General features: G+C 35.5%; 1 protein-coding gene across 1 annotated transcript in view; it reads left to right on the top strand.

Annotated features, from left to right (window-relative positions):
• LRP1B (LDL receptor related protein 1B) overlaps positions 1 to 20,509 on the top strand; it is a 2,198,408-nt gene that overhangs the window by 1,434,515 nt on the left and 743,384 nt on the right. The window contains 2 exon segments of the mRNA XM_018062463.1: positions 15,027 to 15,158; positions 16,450 to 16,677. Coding sequence (XP_017917952.1) covers positions 15,027 to 15,158; positions 16,450 to 16,677 — 360 coding nt within the window.

The raw sequence follows: 20,509 nt of genomic DNA, 5'->3' as shown, positions 1-20,509 counted from the left end.
GTTTGATATTGAGTTTCTAAGAGTTCTTTATACATTTTGGATGTTAACTTTTTATCTGATAAATAGGATTGGCAAATATCTTCTCCTGTTTGGTAGTTTGCCTCCTTATTTTATTGATGGTTTCCTTCACCAGGCAGAAGCTGTTTAGTTTGATATAGTCCCATTTTCTTTTTTTGCTTTTGTTGCTTTTGTTTTTGGTGGCAAATCCAAATATTTCTAAGTGTAGAAATGACATGCTGCTGCTGAGTCACTGCAGTCATGTCCGACTCTGTGAGACCCCGTAGATGGCAGCCCACTAGGCTCCCCTGTCCCTGGGATTCTCCAGGCAAGAACACTGGAGTGGGTTGCCATAGGATTTATGTATTAGCCATGCAGTTATGATACTAATCTGAAGATGATATTGAAGAGGGAAGATATTGGAGATAAAACAGGTAATTTAGATTGTAACATCTCCTAGGTCAAAAAAAGTAAAGCAAGAAAGTATAAAGTAGGGAGGATACAAGGTAACGGTTTTATTGTCATAGCGACCATAGGACTGAGGACAAAAATCTGAATATAAAATACTAGAAGATTCAGAACTAGAAATTTATATACATTGTACTGTAGTTTCACACTGGTTAGAATAAACACATTGTAACTACCCCATATGCTCTGGAAGATATAGATTCACCCTACTCCATTAAGTGGACTGATAACTGCGGACTTTAACCTAAATTGTCCATTAGTCTGGTCTATATTAGAAATTTATACCATGTAGTTGATACCTACTGCCATTTACCCAATAAATGCATTGGAAAATATTGTTTCCTTAGCAAAGAGAGAAGTTACATAAATAAACATATTTGCTATTTTTTTAATGAGTAAGAACATCAAAATTGTAGGTTTCCCTTTATGATAAAATGGATAATTTTCATTCAAGAAGCCATCTAGTCTAAATATATTTTTATCAGTGAAACACAGTTTTTAATTGAATAAGTTTTGAATGTATTAAAAAAAAGCACAACAACATCATAAAGGTTTTATGATAGACCTTTCCTGAGCCATATGTTACTTTGTGTTTGGATAATAAGATATGGGCATGCATGATTAAGCATTAGTAAAAATGGTTTCATCATCATGACTTTGTAATAATAAGAAAGGTATGCATTTATATCATGTTTTATTTAGTGCTTTCCAGATATTGCTCTCAATCTACACCAAGATTTGCAGGAAAAGAAATCTTTTCCTGAGAGGCTTTCTCACTTCAAAGCCACATACCAATTATAAATCTGTACATAATTCATATTTTATTCCCACATTCTTAACTAACACCATAAAGAACTACCTTAGCACTTAGAATATATATAGTTATTTAATATTTTCCTAATTCTGTTTTAGTTACCCACTTAGCTAATAAAATATTTGAGTAAAGGAGTGTCATTTATTTATTTGTGTTAACTACAGAGTATAGCTAAGCCTTTTATGAGAACAGTATTAATAGTGATTACAATGATATCACCTAATACTAATTCTCATTGTAATTCCATGAGGATGGTGGTTGGCAACCCAGTGTTACAGATAAGGATCCTAAAGGAGAGAAATGCTAAGTGATTCGCTCAAGGTCTAATAGCCACACAATTATTGTCTCATAATCTTACCCCAGGGAGAGTGACCCCAGAGCTCTGGCCTGGACCACTATACTCTGCAGGCAGAAAACATTAAATTTTTATTGAGATTCTCCTTGGAATTGTTCTATCAAATCTCCAGATGGCAGTAAAGTTTTATTGACACATCCCCATGCTTCCCTGATAGCTCAGTTAGTAAAGAAGCCACCTGCAGTGCAGGAGACCCTAGTCTGATTCCTACGTCAGGAAGATTCACTGGAGAAGGGATAGGCTACCCACTCCAGTATTTTTAGGCTTCCTTTGTGGCTCAGCTGGTAAAGAATCAGCCTCGAATGCTGAAGATCCCAATCCCTGGGTTGGGAAGATCCCCTGGAGAAGTGAAAGGTTAACACTTCAGTACTCTGGCCTGGAGAATTCCATGGACCATAGTCCATGGGATTGTAAAGAGTCAGACACGACTGAGTGACTTTCACTTCACATGGGACAAACCAATTTTTACCTTCTTGTAGTTTATAGTCTAGAAAGAAAACAAGCTAAATTAATAACTGGGGTCAATTAAATGATTATGATTATTATTGTTGTATTTTTGAAACTAAAATTATAGTAAATATATTTTAAAAGGTAGAATGGAGTGGTCCTAAAAAAATCCTTGGGCTTAGTTTAATACAGTTTCTTCCTTTGTCACTCACTGACCTTGTTACCTAAGGCAAATTAATTAACTTCTGGATTCTTATTTCTTCACTTGTGGGCTAGAGCAGCTAGAACTAAGGAGGGAATGCATGGTATACAAGATTGGGTTGGAATCAAACCATAATGGGACTTAAAAGTTCCCCTTACAAATAAATTTCAATTTGCATCCTTAAGAATAACTGGATAAGTGTTCAAGTGATGTCAAACCTAAATGTGCATCAAATTTACTGGGAAGGATCATTAAATCACAAATTTCTGGCCTTTATCCAAGATATTCTGATTCAATAGGTCCATGGTATGACCTGAGATTTTTCATTTTTAACAAATTCCCATGGAATGCTGATGCTGCCTTAAGAACCACTCACTGCTCTGAAGAAATGAGAAAAACATTGAAACTATTTGGTCAATGGAGGGAAAATAACAGAACTACATGTTGAAACTTGACTTCACCTATGCAAGGGATAGACTAGAGAGACACAACTGTAGGTAGGAGACTAGTAGGATGTAGAGCCTAGCTTCTTCAGTCGCTCAGGAGATGGCTGATACCAGGACAGAGAGAATGGTGGAATTGAGATATGTACGTGTGTGTTAAGGTTGCTTCCAGTCACGTCCCACGCTATACAACCCCTATGGGCTGTAGCTCACCAGGCTCCTCTGTCCGTGGGATTCTCCAGACAAGAATATTGGAGTGGGTGGAATACTCTTCTCCAGGGAATCTTCTCAACCCAGGGGTGGAATCCATGTCTCTTACATTTTGTGTCTTGGTTCTTTACAACTAGCAACACCTGGGAAGCCTGGAGTTGCCATATACTTAGAGGGAAGGTCAGTTCAAAGAAAAAAAAAAAAAAAGGGTGATAGAGATTTGTAAAGTAGGGGAGTTTGGCAAGAAAAGGAAAATTTGAGATCTCTTTAGTTTTTTAGTTTCTATAATTGGCTTCACCATCAACATGTGACACAAGGCCACATAAGGGAGGGGTCAGCAGAGTTTTTTTTTCCTGTGGAAGGCCATATAATAAGTGTTTGAGGCCCTGCAGGGTATATGGTCTTTGCTGAACTACTTTATTCTGCTGAGGTAGTGTAATAGCAGTCAAACGAAAAGTGAATAACTATCACTGTGTTTCAATAACATTTTATTTATGGACACTGAAATTGAAATTTCATTTAATTTTCATGTGTTATAAAATTTTATTCTTTTTGTGTGTGTGTGTGTTTTTCCTCCAATTAAAAAAAGTAACCCAAAGGGCAGTATTAACCTGTAGGCCAAAGCTTACTTGGCACTTGAATTAAAGGATAAATCAAAAAATTAAATTTTGTTTATGTAGAGAGGTACCTCTAGGACATGGTTGAGTATTCAGGGTTATACAGGCAAAAAGAATTTGGTCTACCTCAGTAGAGACCTAGGCAGTTGTGATAACCCTCACACTTGTGTATCTTTGCTCTGAGATATAGGGTGCTCTGAGGGTGTAGCTTCTATCTCGACTGAGTCTCTATCTATCCTGCCTGTTTCAAGTCACCTTTTCTTTTTTTTAAATATAAATTTATTTATTTTAATTGGAGACTAATTACGTTACAATATTGAATTGGTTTTGCCATTCATCAACATGAATCTGCCATGGGTATACACATGTTCCCCATCCTGAACCCCCCTTCCACCTCCCTCCCCGTACCATCCCCCTGGGTCATCCCAGTGCACCAGCCCCAAGCATCCTGTGTCATGCATCAAACATGGACTGGTGATTCATTTCATATATGATATTTCACATGTTTCAGTGCCATTCTCCCAAATCATCCCACCCTCCCCCTCTCCCATAGAGTCCAAAAGACTGTTCTACACATCTGTGTCTCTTTTGCTGTCTTGCATACAGGGTTATCATTACCATCTTTCGAAATTCCATATATATGCATTAGTATACGTATTGGTATTTTCTGTATATATTTAGTTGTAGAAAATTTGCTTTACTTCAAGCTATTCCCAGAGATAGTTGTTTTATATGTAGCTTTTGGTGTATCTGTGGGAGGAGATGAGCTCAGAATCTTTCTAATCTTACATCTTGATTCAGACACCATAAAGATGTTTTCTTAATCAGAACTGAAGTTGTGATTTAACACCCAGTAGTGGAGTTGTGTTTTTTCATGGATATAGAAAGATTACAACACTATCGATTTTTTTGTGTTTGTTCGTTTTTCAATTTTGTTTCACATTTCTTTCCTCACTTTCTCTGATTGGAATCTTTTTTTTTTTTTTTAAGAGTTTTTTTATTTATGTATGTATTTATTTTTGGCTGTGCTGGGTCTTTGCTGTCCTGCGTTGGCTTTCTCTAGTTGCGATAAACAGAGGCTACACTTTGCTGTAGTGTGCAGACTTCTCATTGTGATGGCTTCTCTTGTTGCAGAGCATGGGCTCTAGGGTTACAGGCTTCAGCAGTTGCAGCACATGGGCTCAGAAGCTGGCACAAGACTTAGTTGCCCCGTGGCATGTGGGATCTTCCTGGAGCAGCAATCAAACCTGTATCCCCTGCATTGGCAGGTGGACTTTTTGGCCATTGGACCACCAGGGAAGCCCTGGAATCTTTTCTTGAAATAGCTTAAGAATATGATTATTACTTCAAATATAGAGTTTTGAAAATACTTTTATTAATTAGATTTTCACCAATTAAAAAATGTTTTTCTTTTCTTAAAGAAGCTTTTTTTTCTGAAAAGGCCTCAGTTCAATGGGGACTTAGTTTCTGTTGATAATAAAAGTGCTATTTTGCAGAGATCACTTTATTTTACTCTCAAACACCGGTGTGGACTCAATTGTCCCTTTTAATTTTGTTCTTGAAACACCTATCAACTGGCAAATGTTTTGTGTAACAAATTAAAATGACAATACCCCTTAGAAAATCAAATCAAATTCCAGAAACATAATCAATGGAATATTAGGACATTGTCATGGCTATAGCAATTAGATTAAATATATATATTTTTTAAAGTCATATTCTAAAACAGTATCCATTATCTATCCCATAAATTGTTAAATGAACACATAAATGAATCTAAGTGATTTAGTTCATTTAGAGAGGTGGTATATATAATGGCTAGTGGTTGCACTCTGACATCTGAAAATGTATTTCTTTCTTAAAAGTTGTATGATTGCAAGTATTCTTTTTTTTCACCATTTTCAAAATTAAGTTTACACTTCTATAAAATGAGGGTAATTTATTTGTAAGAACAAAAATGGCCAGTAGGAGGAATAAAGGGAATAATGCTTATATAAACACTTAGCACATTTTCTAGCTCATTGTGATAAAAATAAATTATTCCATTTTTGGAACTTCTTTTTTTTCTATCAATTTTTATCTCACTTGCCCTCTATGTTATGATAATACAAGGTGAATTCCAGACTGTTTCTCAGAGAGTAGTTTTAACATTGAGATAATTTAAGTCTTCCAGTTGCTTCAGGAAAATATTCCTACAGAAAATGAAACTTTTCTTGACAACATTTGCAAGAAAATTAGCTGATACAATTTTAAAAAACAAACTGGTTTCTAAGAATAGTGTATGTGTGTGTGTGTGTGTGTGTGTGTTAGTCGCTCAGTATGTCCAACTCTTTGCAACCCCCTGAACTGTAGCCCACCAGACTCCTCTGTCCATGGGATTTCTTCAGGCAAGAATACTGTATTGTGTAGTGTTCCCTTCTCCAGGGGATTATCTCAACCCAGGGATCAAACCCAGGTCTTCTGTATTACAGGCAGATTCTTTACCATCTGAGCCAACAAGGAAGCCCTTAAGAATATTAGTAATATTATTGCTGCTTTAGGAAACAAAGTATCACTTATAAAACTTGAAGAATGAGGGATTCCACTTGGAGCTATTAGTATATTTAACTATAAACAACATTTTCAATTAAAAAAAGTTAAAAAAAACGTAATACTCTTAAAACTATGCTTCAATGTGGTGAAGGTGAATCTCAAATATTTTCAAGTTACTTAAACTGTTCACTTCCACAGTTTATTATATCAAGATCTAACGACCTGTCATATAAAATATTTTCCTCTGTCTCTGCTTGCATATACATATTCCTTCCATTCTATATATTATTAATTCTGTTAAAAATACTATATCCCACTGTTGTATGGTATCTCTTTCTTTCACATATTTATGTACTATCAACAGAAGTTTATTTTTTCTTTCTTTTTCTTTTTTAAATGGACATTAAGAGATTTCCTTGTGATCCAGTGGTTTAGACTCCGTGATTCCAATGCATTTTATGCCCCCCCCCCCCAAAAAAAATATATATATATGTGAAACAATCACACAGGTAAAAAAATAAATAAATACTAAAAATTTTGAAATGGACCTTAGTTTAAAATACTAATATTTCTAAGAATGGAAAGCTAATATGAAACAGTTAAAATGCCTCCACCTTTACGTTTTGATATCAGCAGCTTTGAAGGGAGGAGATTTCTGACTGAGGCAAAGTGAAAGGCAGGTGATAGCAAAGCAAAGAGAAATTTTTGAGATCTAAGTAAACTTGTTAGATTTCTGTGAGGTATTAGAACATTGTGCAATACTGAGAGCCAAGCAAAAGAGAGAGACAACATTGCCAATAAAGAGAACTAAGAGTTGAAACATGCCAAAAATATGTTGCTAAGTCATTCAAACTGTTGACATGAAAAATCACAATGGAGCTCAATTTCTACTCTTATACCTCCTTCCTGTAACAGGTAGTCTTTTGCTCCCACTACTAGTTATATAGACCTGCACCTAATTTAATTTCTCAGTAAATCTTTCTGTAGCATCTTTAAACCACATTTTGAATTAATGGGCTTTGTTGGTTTACCTGAAAAACTTAATTTCCATTTTATCATTATTTCTTTGGCAAAATATAATACAAATGTCAAACAACTAAACTGTAAATGAATTTATAGGTAGGTAGTAAGTATAGGCAGAGAAGGCAATGGCAACCCACTCCAGTACTCTTGCCTGGAAAATCCCATGGACAAAGGAGCCTGGTAGGCTGCAATCCATGGGGTCGCTAAGTGTTCGGCACTACTGAGCAACTTCACTTTCACTTTTCACTTTCATGCATTGGAGAAGGAAATGGCAACCCACTCCAGTGTTCTTGCCTGGAGAATCCCAGGGATGGGGGAGCCTAGTGGGCTGCCGTCTATGGGGTAGCACAGAGTCGGACACAGCAGCAGCAGCAGTAAGCATAGGTGCATTATAAATTGCTATTTTATTTTATTTTTTTTAAGTTTTTTATTTTTTTAATTTTAAAATCTTTAATTCTTACATGTGTTCCCAAACATGAACCCCCCTCCCACCTCCCTGCTATTTTAAAATTACGCGATAATATAGTTTCTCTTGGAACAGTGGAAAAGATTAGTATCAAAGAAATCATAAAATTCTTTCTTCCTTGGTACTGGTTGTTTAATTTACTTGCCTTAGAAATACAAATGTAAGTGTTTATGAGCTCTTCATTCAGATACATTGATGCAAAGTCCAGAGTTCCAATCCAGGATCAAAACTTCTCAACCTCTGTACCTTTCATATTTGGAGGTAGATAGTTCTTAGTTGGGAGAGGGGACATTCTTTTGCATTATATGAAGTTTTTTTTGCATCTTTAGCCTCTACTCACTAAAATGCCAGTTAGTAACCCCAGTTATGTCATTCAAAAATGTCTCTAGACATTCTCAATTGTTCCTGAGGGGACAAAATCCCCCCTTACCACCACTACCATTGGTTGAGAACCACTGTTTTAGACAAAAGTTTTGTGATTATTAAATCATTGTGAAAATAGAAATTTTTCTGGCACAAATGTTTCTTCTTTTAAATTATACAGCAAGTAAAAGTAAATAACAAGTCAGAAAGACATAGCACCTCTTAGAAAATCTGAAAATTCATTGGTATTTTAAGATATATCTCACCAATAAATGTAGCATGATATTACATGTTTGAATTCACTCTTTTTACAGAAAACTGTACACAAATAAATGGAAATAGTATATGTGGCTTTTAAATCTTTTCTCTTTGAAATACAGCGGTCTATAGAAGATAAGATTTTTAGTTATTTTTCTACTTCATAAAAATAGAGTACAGTATAAAATTAATCCATAAAATATGAGTTGTGATGAAAGTAATTCCTGCATACCTGGTATTGATAGAAACTTGTAAAATTAAAGCAATAAGAACATCTTGTACTTGAACACATTTTATTATATGTATGTGTTTTAAATAGGGGATTCCTCTAGTTCTTCAACATCAAATACTAAAATTATAATTTGTAGATATTTATCAAAGGGAAAAGGATTTGGAATTAATGTGTAATAGTAAGATCTTTCATAAATTCTCAAAAAATTAAATTCTTTTCAAATGGAAAATTATAACTAAAATATAATTACAACAGATATGCATTGTTTTCTTATGTTAATAATTATTTTGCACCAACACATTTCATTAACATGATGAGTATTAATTACTATCCACAATGACCTCACGGGACAGAGAAAAATATTTCTCTTATCTAACATTAGGTCTTGAGAGTCTTCTGCTTTAAGCTTAGTATTATTAGGTAAATAAATATTGTATATATTTTATATTGCATCCACATTTACATATATTTTATTTGAACTTAATGAATAAAGTAATTGGGTTTAAAGTGTTAATTTTTTGCTGATGAAAAATATACTGCAATTAAACACAGTTTTGCATGAAATATGAGATTATCTTAATGATATTGTTTTCTTCACAGAGCACACATCAGTCTTGTATGATTGCATAATTAACATTTCACTGTCCAGTAAAGTATTGTAGTTATGCATTATTTAATGTTTTCATCTATAGCTCTCCTAAGCTATGGCTATAGTGCATCTATAGCTGTCTTTTAATTTACTTTCAAAATTTTAGATTGTTGCTTTGTTAGGATATAGACACACATATGTTTATGAGCATGTGTATGAATCCAAAACAGTAATAGATCAAGTGGAAATTTTAGAAGAAAAACTATATATATGTTGATAAGTCATAGTTCCTGCCAGTATAGACTTTGACAAACTAAGGCTCTCAGACTAACTTTCAGTTCAGTTCAGTTCAGTCCAGTCGCTCAGTCGTGTCCGACTCTTTGCGACCCCATGAATCACAGCACACCAGGCCTCCCTGTCCATCACCATCTCCTGGAGTTCACTCAGACTCACGTCCATCGACTCCGTGATGCCATCCAGTCATCTCATCCTCTGTCATCCCCTTCTCCTCCTGCCCCCAATCCCTCCCTGCATCTGAGTCTTTTCGAATGAGTCAACTCTTCGCATGAGGTGTCCAAAGTACTGGAGCTTCAGCTTTAGCATCATTCCTTCCAAAGAAATCCCAGGGTTGATCACCTACAGAATGGACTCCTTGCAGTCCAAGGGACCCTCAAGAGTCTTCTCCAACACCACAGTTCAAACGCATTTAGACTTCTGCAAATTTTGCAAATAAAATTTTATTTGAACATAGCTATACATGTTGATTCACACATTATTTTGTGGCTGCTTTTTGTTGTAGTAGCAAAGTTGAAAAATTACTAGAAAGGGCATAAGGGCTACAAAGGTGAACATATTTACAATTTGGCCTTTTATAGAAAAAAACAAAAAAATAGTTTCCCTACCCCTGATTTACCTAGACAGATCAGCATATAATGATAAAAATATGCAAATACATGTCAAAGACAATTAGAAAATAAGACAGTAAATAATAAATACCTAATGCCTTTTATATTGATAACTGAAACTAGTATTTAGAGTTGGAATAAATCAGCATTAGCTAGCTTCATTAGAAAATATTTTGTGAAGGAAAAATAACTTGAGCTGATTCATTGAAATAATAATGTAAGAATGTTGGTAATGAAATTCTACAGGAAGATAATACTTTCTGTGGAAGTAGAAAAAGACAAGCTATAGATGTTCAATGAGCAATTTGGAGTCCTGTTTACCATGTGCATAACGTGTATGTAGAAGGAAAATGGTAGATGAAACTACAAGGTAGGATGGTATCTTTGAAACAGAGATTAATATTCTTTTGACAGTACCATAGAATACTAGTTACATGGTTATAGCAGTTACTCCAAAGTGATGAAATAATTTTATATTGCAAGAGGAGAGGAAAAAATGGAAAGAAAGGGTGCATAATAGGCAAGTCTGGTAATACTTGACAATTAAATATGGTAGTGAAAGAGAAGTAAAAAAAAAAATCTTTGAAATTAAAATTTTGTGAATTTAGAAGACATGATATCTTTAATAAAAATAAACAGAGTGTAAAACAAACAAACAAAAATAACGATAGGTAAAAAAGAAAACCAGCAGGTAAATCAATCTGGAGGGCTTCCAGGTGGCACAATGGTAAAGAATCTGCCTAATAACGCAAGAGACACAGGAGATGAGGGTTCAATCCCTGGGTCTAGAAGATCTAGAGGAGGAAATGACACCCCACTCCAGTATTCTTGCCTGGAGAATCCCATGAAAAGAGTAGCGTAGTGGAGTATAGTCCATGGGGTTGCAAAGAGTTGGACATGACTGAGCAACTGAGCAAACCAATCTGGCTAGTGTTAAAAACCTTGGAGGAAATGGTAGCAGATAAAATTTGAGTCTTTGTGAGGAAGACTTATCTAAGGTAGAGAAACTATCCAAGATTTTTAAGCAAAGGAACTATATGAGCAAGTCTGTATTTTAGAAAATTACTGTAGGCAATGAGGAGAGACTGAAAATTAAGAGATTATTTAGGAAGTTAGAGCAGCAGTCCAAGCAAGAGATGCAAAGAACCTAAATTGAGCGACTGACCATAGATTTGGAGAGAATGGTGTATGGGGTAAGAGTATAGACTCTTAAATTCTTTGATGCAAGAACTATCTCTTATCTGCTGTTATATCCAGTTTTTTAAAACTAGGCAGAAGATGAGGTGATTCATAAATATGTATTCAGTAGTAAATATAAGAGGGGGGTTACATATGTCTAACTGGAGAAGGAAATGGCAACCCACTCCAGTACTCTTGCCTGGAAAATTCCATGGACTGAGGAGCCTGGTAAGCTACAGTCCATGGGGTCACAAAGACTTGGACACGGCTGAGCTACTTCACTTTCACTTTACATATGTCTAAGGGTCTTTGTTTGGTCAACTTGAGTTTTGATAATAAGAATTATCAATAAACTCAATTTGCACACCTATATTTGGCTTTCATCTGTTAATATTCTTTTATAGCATCTCATTGACTGGTCAGTTTTTCCCATCTCTTGGATACAATACATGGGATAGCTTTGGTTTGGTAGGAGTTTACAATCTTTGTGTTAATATTGGATAGTGCAATAGTATTTCTTATAAAATAGTAACTTTATATCAGGTATAATCTGTAAAGAGCCAGAAAATATATTTTAGGGCTTTTTATGCCAAGTGATCCCTGCTAAAACTGTTCAACTCTGCTATTATAGTGAGAAAGTCATGAGGATAACATGTAAATTAATGAGCATGGCTATGGTCCAATAAAACTTTATTCATAAAATAGACAGTGAACCATATAAGGCTCCAGGGTCCGTATTTGCTGATCCTTGCTTTGTACTAAGATGTGAGTGTGAAAATCAAATTCCTTAATTTGGTAATTAGAGTATCTATTTAAATGTATGGTAGAAATAATATGAAAAATATTTAACTCCATTATTTCAAAGTAAGAAAAGATAAAAATTGAAGGAAGGCTTTGTGGATTTTTCCTCACCATGAATCACAAAATATTGTTAATATTACCTTACAGTGTTATCATTAATACAGATATTGGGCTATGAAGTGTATTTTTTTACTTTAGTATATATATAGAAATTTAATATTTTATTGTTGATTTTAGAAAGCTTTTAATCACAATTATAAGATGTTGAGAAAAGTTAATATGATTCCAGGCTAAAGATAATGTGTTTCAAGTAAAATCCAATTACTTGTTATTGAGTTTACATGGATTATGCTTTTAATTTCTTTGAGAGGAATAGCATTTTCTATGTCAATGTTTTTAAACGAATATCTCCTTCTTCCTTTTCCTCCCTCTACTCCTCTTTTTTTCCCCTTTATCCCCTTTCTTCCCCATCTTCTTCTTCTTTTTCAAGAATTGAAAACTTTGAGGGTTTTTTTTTTTTTTTTCCGCCCTATTTACCAGTGACTGGGTAACCCTACTCGAGACAGCTAACAGTTCAACAGTACCTCTTTATTTCTTTTATTTTAATATTCTCTTTATTTTGGTAACATCTTTGCTCCTTAATAATCTTCCCATCTAACCTCTTGCTTTTCTAACCTTTACTTCCTTAAAGACACCCATTGTAGCATTGCTACTTCGTCACTCAGTCCTCTCTGACCTCATGAACTATAGGCCACAAGGTTCTTCTGCCCCAGTCCAGACAACAATACTAGAGTGGGTTTCGATTTGCTTCTCCAGGGGATCTTCCTGTCTCAGAGTTTGAACTGTCTCATACATTACAGATTCTTTACCGTCTGAGCCAATTATAATCAGTTCAGTTCGGTTCAGTTGCTCAGTCAAGTCCAACTCTGCGACCCCATGAACCACAGAACGCCAGGCCTTCCTGTCCATCACCAACTACCGGAGTCCACCCAAACCTGTCCATTGAGTCAGTGATGCCATCCAACGATCTCATCCTCTGTCGTCCCCTTCTCCTCCTGCCCTCAATCTTTCCCAGAATCAGGGTCTTTTCAAATGAGTCAGCTCTTCACATCAGGTGGCCAAAGTATTGGAGTTTCAGTTTCAACACCAGTCCCTCCAGTGAACACCCAGGACTGATCTCCTTTAGGATGAACTGGTTGGATCTCCTTGCTGTCCCAGGGACTCTCAAGAGTCTTCTCCAACACCACAGTTCAAAAGCATCAATTATAGTAGATGAAGTTAAAAGGAAATAAAGCAGAATATGTGGCATTTATACCATCTGCTGGGCTTCCCTAGTGGCTCAGTGGTAAAGAATCTGCCTATAATACAGGAGCTGCAGGAGACACAAGTTCCATCCCTGGGTCAGAAAAATCCCCTAGAGAAGGGCATGGCAACCCACTCCAGTACTCTGCCTGGAGAATCCCACTGACAGAGGAGCCTAGGGGGCTATAGTCCATAGGGTTGCAAAGAGTCAGACATGATTGGACCAACTTAGTATGTACACATACCATGTGACAGAGTAACTTACACTCATAAAGAATCTCTCAACTTTAGTTTCCACTATTTTCTAATCATTTTTGTCCTTAATTTATTTGCTTGGGAAAATATTTCTGAGTCTTTCGTTTAAATTTTTTGTTTTTATTTTTTAAATCAAATGCATAGACATGGATCATTTTTGTTATCTTATGGGGAGTGTCCTGGAGACTGCCAACGGCTACCTTGAGCATTTATTAAATTCTGTCAATTTCTCATAACGTCTACAATTCTTATTATAACCTATTGATTTTTATCCTTTGTGGTTTAAAAGTCTATAAGACTGATATTGCTACCCTGAGCAATAGATCATCTTGTTAGGAAAATATTATTAGTTGAAGACTAAAGTATTGCAGCTGCGATCAGAAGGTATAATTATTTTCTGCCCTCAGTTGACCAGCATAGTTCTATAGAATTTGTCCTACTAGATGGGCTTTATAAAAATAATATTTAAGAGAACATTGGATCAATTGAGATTAAAAGTTTATCCAAAAGATATGATGATGTCTGGGGAGTGTGTATTTCCTCAGTTCTGTCTCATCACAATGAAAATTTCAAACAATGGACCAGCATTACAGCTCTCGGATGGATCAGTGTTACAGCTCCATGTTACAGCTCAGTTTTATTTAGAAAATAAAGGAAAATACACCCTTGAGGCATGAGGGCATGATGACCCAAAACGCAAAGAGAAGAGAGAGGAATCTCCAGTTCTTTAGCTCCTCTTTTTATTTGTTTTTTCTCCTACCCCTGGGCCTGTCCTGTGTAAATTAGGCTAGCCAGGAGTGCTGTCTGTTATACCTGAGGTCCTCACTCCAGTCCTCGGACCTTCCTTTGTCCTATTTTCCCAGGCCTTTCCCTTCCTTGTCTTTTAGCCACCACCATTCTGGACTCTTTTCCTATTCTAACTACTTAACAATGACAAAATAAGAAACACAAAAGAACGAGAGAATGAAATCAAACACAAAATTTAATATTCCATTTTAAATTTGAAGTTTTGTATATGATGGACTATAGTAAGCCTGAATATGTAGCAATATTTAGCCATGGAATAAGTTAATACAGCAAAAAAAAAAAGACATCTTTATAATAAAGGAAGATGAAATTTTTATTCATCTAGGCCTCTGATTTGGAAAAGAAATAGCCTGAAAAGATACACAGTACCTGTAACAGCAGTGTCTCAGTTGGAACTCCTGACACCTTCATGACATCTACCTGAGTTTAATTTTTACAAAATTTAATAGTTATTCCTGATTGTTTCTCAGACTAAACACTTAAAAAGAAATCCTTTGCTTCCAAGGCAATAGAATGAATGTCATTCATCTTAGAGGAACCTGAGGGAGTTATCTTAGTTGTTATCTTTGATGAGGAAAAATGTTTTTATTAATATAATAACTGTGTGTGATTGTCATTATTGTCATATTAATCACTCGAGTAATGTGTGCTATCTAGGGAACTTCGCTTTGAATCTTTACGTGAATAACCCTTGTCACCCTCAGAGGTCCCCTAATATATTTTTCCTTCTTCACTGTTAATATTTCACTGTGTAATTACAGCTCCCAATCCCTGTGCAGCTAACGATGGCAGAGGCCCCTGCTCGCACATGTGTCTGATCGATCATAACAGGAGTGCTGCCTGTGCGTGTCCCCACTTGATGAAGCTTTCCTCCAACAAGAAGACCTGCTATGGTAAATTTCTCCCAGATCTTACAGAAACTCCAAAGTGAATCCTCTCTGACTGTATGAGCATTTGGATTTTCCTCACAGTAAAGCAGGAGAGGTTTTTAATGTCCTTAAAAACTACCACTTGAGGTGGTGCTATTTTCACTCAGATGATGATTCATCTACTTTGGGAGACACTGACAAATTCTTTAAATATGTGATAGGCTACACTTTGCTGCTTATTATCTTATTCACTTTTTTTTCTTGCTACTTTCTTTTTTGGTGTGTTAGCACAGTTTATCTCTACAGAACAGGGAGATTTGCAACTGAAAGTGCATTATCAAAAAATGATGATGTAAGTAACCTGCATAACAAAGATGTACTTAACAGCTTTAATCTTCTTCTGCTCTCCTAAAGTTACTTCAGCATCATTTTATAGGGGATTACAAATTGAAGGGAGAAAATATGAAGTAAAATATATAATTTGGAAAGATTTGTAAAAAAACATTAAACAGTATATTTAAACCAAAAATTGATACTAAAATTTGTGAATGAAAATCAGACAGTGCTTTGTTTTGTTTTATTAGTAATTTTTGTTGATTTGCAAAACAATTACTTTGAAGGGCCAATAAAAATGTATTCATCAAATTTTAACTCAGGGATTTAGGTACTCTTGGCTTTAAATAATTTTTCACAATAATAACATATCTCAAATGTCAACTATAACTCCAAAGGAGAAAAACAAGAGAACAAAATCTCTATGACTTCTCTTTCTATTAAATCTACTAATATTTCACAAACTCAGTGCAAGAAAGGTGCCTATTTAAGCAGAAATAATAGAATGCCTCACAATGTTAGTTACTACAGATTCACAAAAATTTTCAGTATGTTATGCTTTAACATTAGCCTAATTTTGATAGGGAAAACATGAACATGACTTTTAAAAGCAATGTTCAACCTCATTTTCTTCAAAGATCATATAGAGAAAAGTGTTCTTAGACTCCTTCAAAAAGCATTTACTACACTGTAATGTTGTTATGATTATAAACAAACACAAATGTGGCCGTGTGAGATTTGTAAAGTTCATGTCTCTTAACAAGTTTGCTTGAAATTCTAAGATCAGATCAATTACTGATAATTTATTGGCATTAAGAAAAATGACTTAAGGATTTTAACTTATTTTTCATATTTTTAATCAAATCTTAGTCGTTTTCATATGCTAAAAACCTATTAAATCATCAACAAATGTTTAGAATTTCTAGGCTGCTTAAAACTTGCCAAACTTATAAAGAAAAACACATTTCTGTTTCATTTCTAGAAATGAAGAAATTTCTTCTATATGCAAGACGTTCTGAAATCAGAGGAGTGGATATTGATAATCCATATTTTAACTTTATCACGGCCTTTACAGTCCCTGATATTGATGATGTTACTGTGATAGACTTTGATGCTTCTGAAGAACGTCTATACTGGACAGACATTAAGACACAAACCATTAAACGGGCTTTTATTAATGGAACTGGACTAGAAACTGTTATTTCAAGAGGTAAAAGATTTCTACTATGCAACTTTAAAATTGTTTGTTATTTAGTCTGTAATAATTGTGTCTCTTTTGTATTCTTTTTCTATTATCCAATACTATGTTGTTAATTAAAAGTTGGAATTGATTATTCAATGATTTAATAACATGCTGTATTCTAACAATTGTTGAATGCTATAATTATGTTGAATATAGTCATCTGACAACTAGAAATTTATCAAGAAGAAACAAATTCAGAATGGATGTTGAAATTAACAGATTTCTAAGTAAAAAGAAGATTCCTTTCAGCTGTTGGGGGTGTAGTTGTATTTGCCAAATGAATATAGGATATTGATAAAGACTGTTCGCTCTGATTCAAGCTTATTATCAACTTTCTTTTGCATCTATTTTTACAGAACTAGACTAAACAAATAAGAGAAAAAACTTGTTCCTATCCTCTTCCTGATCCAGCAGGTTGAATCATAATTTTTCATTAATGTTGAATTAACAACCTTTAATTAATTTTTTAAAAAAATTTAAAAATCTTAAAAAGAGAAAAAAGGAAATTTTCCAAAAGTAGAAAATACAGCTGAAATGAGACATACATATAAATGCAGTGGTTGAACTCTGAATATTTAGCATGAATTATCCTCATTTTTGTTCTAATTTTGGTATAATGTGATTTCTGGGTCAGTTATTGTTTTATTGAATGAATCTTAGTTGAGAACCTGCTGTTTGCCATGACTTGCAGAATCAAACAAGACACACTTTTTCTTCAGTCTCATGCTCCTTGCAAAGACATTACTTTACCAACAGAGTTCCATCTAGTCAAAGGTATGGTTTCCCAGTAGTCATGTATGGATGTGAGGTGGACTATAAAGAAAGCTGAGCACTGAAGAATTGATGCTTTTGAACTGTGGTGTTGGAGAAGACTCTTGAGAGTCCCTTGGACTGCAAGGAGATCCCACCAGTCCATCCTAAGGGAAATCAGTTCTGAATATTATTTGGAAGGACTGATGCTGAAAATGAAGCTCCAATACTTTGGCCACCTGATGGGAAGAAATGACTTATTTGAAAAGACCCTGATGCTGGGAAAGATTTAAAGTGGGAGGAGAAGGGGACAGCAGAGGATTAGATGGTTGGATGTCATCACTGACTCAACGGACATGATTTTGAGTAAACTCCCGGAGTTGGTGATGGACAGGGAGGCCTGGTGTGCTAAAGCCCATGGGGTTGCAGAGTTCAGACACGACTGAATGATTGAGACACTGAACTAAGTAATTATCCTCCTTGAAGTGTGATTTGAAGGAAGGCAGAGGAAGGCGTTCCCAGGTGGCTCAGTGGTAAAGAGCCACCTCGAAATGCCATTGCAGAAGACTCATGAGATGGGGATTTAATTCCTAGGTTGGAGGGTCCCCTAGAGAAGGAAATGACAACCTTCTCCAGTATTTTTGCCTGGAAAATCCCATGGACAGAGGAGCGCGGCAGCTATAATCCATAGGGTTGCAAAGAGTTAGTCACAACTGAGGATATATACATGAATGGAGAAAGGCATAATCAGTGATCAAACAGATATATCAAATTCCTCTGCCTTGAAAAATACTGAAAATTAAAAATCAGACATTATTTGAGCAATGATTAACTTCTTAACAAAAGCAATAAAAGTACAGGTTTTAAATTTACAATGTTTCTTAACAGTTTTCATACATACTACCCGAAGACTGGCTAGAGTACCACTAGTAGATCTGAGAGTATTTGAGCACTCAAGTACTCTCATATTTATGCTAGCTCTTTACCCATCTCAAGTTAATACTGTTAATGAAACTTGAATGCATTGGTTATAAGCTTGTTCAAATATTTATTTCAAAGGTTCTATAAAAGAAGAGAAAAAAGCTAATGCAAGTTTTTTTTTTTTCAGGACTTTTCATAGTGGCAAAGGAAAAAAATAATTATCATTAGACTAGATATTAAAAGACTATCTGGTTTAGTTCATTTCAGTTCAGTCGCTCAGTCATGTCTGACTCTTTGCGACCCCATGAATCACAGCACGCCAGGCCTCCCTATCCATCACCAATTCCCGGAGTTCACTCAGACTCATGTCCATCGAGTCAGTGATATCATCCAGCCATCTCATCCTCTGTTGTCCCCTTCTCCTCCTGCCCCCAATCCCTCCCAGCATCAGAGTCTTTTCCAATGAGTCACCTCTTCGCATGAGGTGGCCAAAGTACTGGAGTTTCAGCTTTAGCATCATTCCTTCCAAAGAAATCCCAGGGCTGATCTCCTTCAGAATGGACTGGTTGGATCTCCTTGCAGTCCAAGGGACTCTCAAAAGTCTTCTCCAACATCACAGTTCAAATGCATCAATTCTTTGGCGTTCAGCTTTCTTCACAGTCCAATTCTCACATCCATACATGACTACTGGAAAAACCATAGCCTTGACTAGACGGACCTTAGTTGGCAAGGTAATGTCTCTACTTTTGAATATACTATCTAGGTTGGTCATAACTTTTCTTCCAAGGAGTAAGCGTCCTTTAACTTCATGGCTGCAGTCACCATCTGCAGTGATTTTGGAGGCCCCCAAAATGAAGTATGACACTGTTTCCACTCTTTCCCTATCTATTTCCCATGAAGTGATGGGACCTGATGCCATGATCTTCGTTTTCTGAATTTTGAGCTTTAGGCCAACTTTTTCGCTGTCCTCTTTCACTTTCATCAAGAGGGTTTTTAACTCCTCTTCACTTTCTGCCATAAGGGTCGTGTCATCTGCATATCTGAGGTTATTGATAGTTCTCCCGGCAATCTTGATTCCAGCTTGTGTTTCTTCCAGTCCAGCGTTTTTCATGATGTACTCTGCATGTAAGTTAAACAAGCAGGGTGACAATAGATAGCCTTGACATACTGCTTTTCCTATTTGGAACCAGTCTGTTGTTCCATGTCCAGTTCTAACTGTTGCTTCCTGACCTTCATAGAGATTTCTCAAGAGGCAGGTCAGGTGGTCTGGTATTCCCATCTCTGTCAGAATGTTCCACAGTTTATTGTGATCCACACAGTCAAAGGCTTTACCATGAAAAACCTTGAGAGAACAGTTAAAGCACGTAAGGTGCTCCTAAGACTGACTGATAGCTCAGCGGTCTTCTCACAAGAAGTTCATAAAAATCTAATAGAAAATTGTCCACATATTTTATTAGGAGTGTTAAGTACTTTCCAAAGGCTCTATGAAAAAAGGGGGGGGGGGAACAATTTTCTGTCTCTAAGTATAAATTGATAGCTAGTAGCAATTTTGTGAGTTTATCTTTGAGAAAATCACAATTATCTCCATTTAGCAGACTCGCAATTATTAACCACAAATTGAGCAATAATATTTTCTTACTAATAATAGATATACACATTAGGAACAATAATTATTAAATCAATCATTTTGAAAAGTACTGGAATATGGTCTGTATGATAAATTGAAGGAGGGCCAGTCTAGACTGAATAGTATTAAGTACAGAAGAGGGAGTTATACATCTAAAATAATGATAATAATAGGAACCAAATCATACCAGCCTATGTGGGATAAATTGTTTAGTTCTGTTAATTCTGAAAATAATGAGAACTGAGGACATGTTTTAAGGAGAGTATGACCACATGATTAGTTTTACTGGGAAAAATCACTCTAGATATTATTCTTAGCAGAGAGTTGAAGAGATCTAGGGTGAAGCTAGATAAGCAGTGAACTCTGGGAAATAAGTTTGCTATAGTGGTTTTAGTAAAAGGCAATGGAAGCCTGGAAAGGGTGGAAACAAGAGAAAGGGTGGAATGTGGGAAGATGTTTGAGATTACAAAGAGTAAATACTTGAAACAATTGAATATGAAG

Source organism: Capra hircus, chromosome 2 (genome assembly GCF_001704415.2).
Source record: "Capra hircus breed San Clemente chromosome 2, ASM170441v1, whole genome shotgun sequence".
Taxonomy (NCBI): Eukaryota; Metazoa; Chordata; class Mammalia; order Artiodactyla; family Bovidae; genus Capra; species Capra hircus.
Note: the sequence above shows the minus strand (reverse complement) of the source record. Positions and strands in the feature narration are given on the sequence as shown.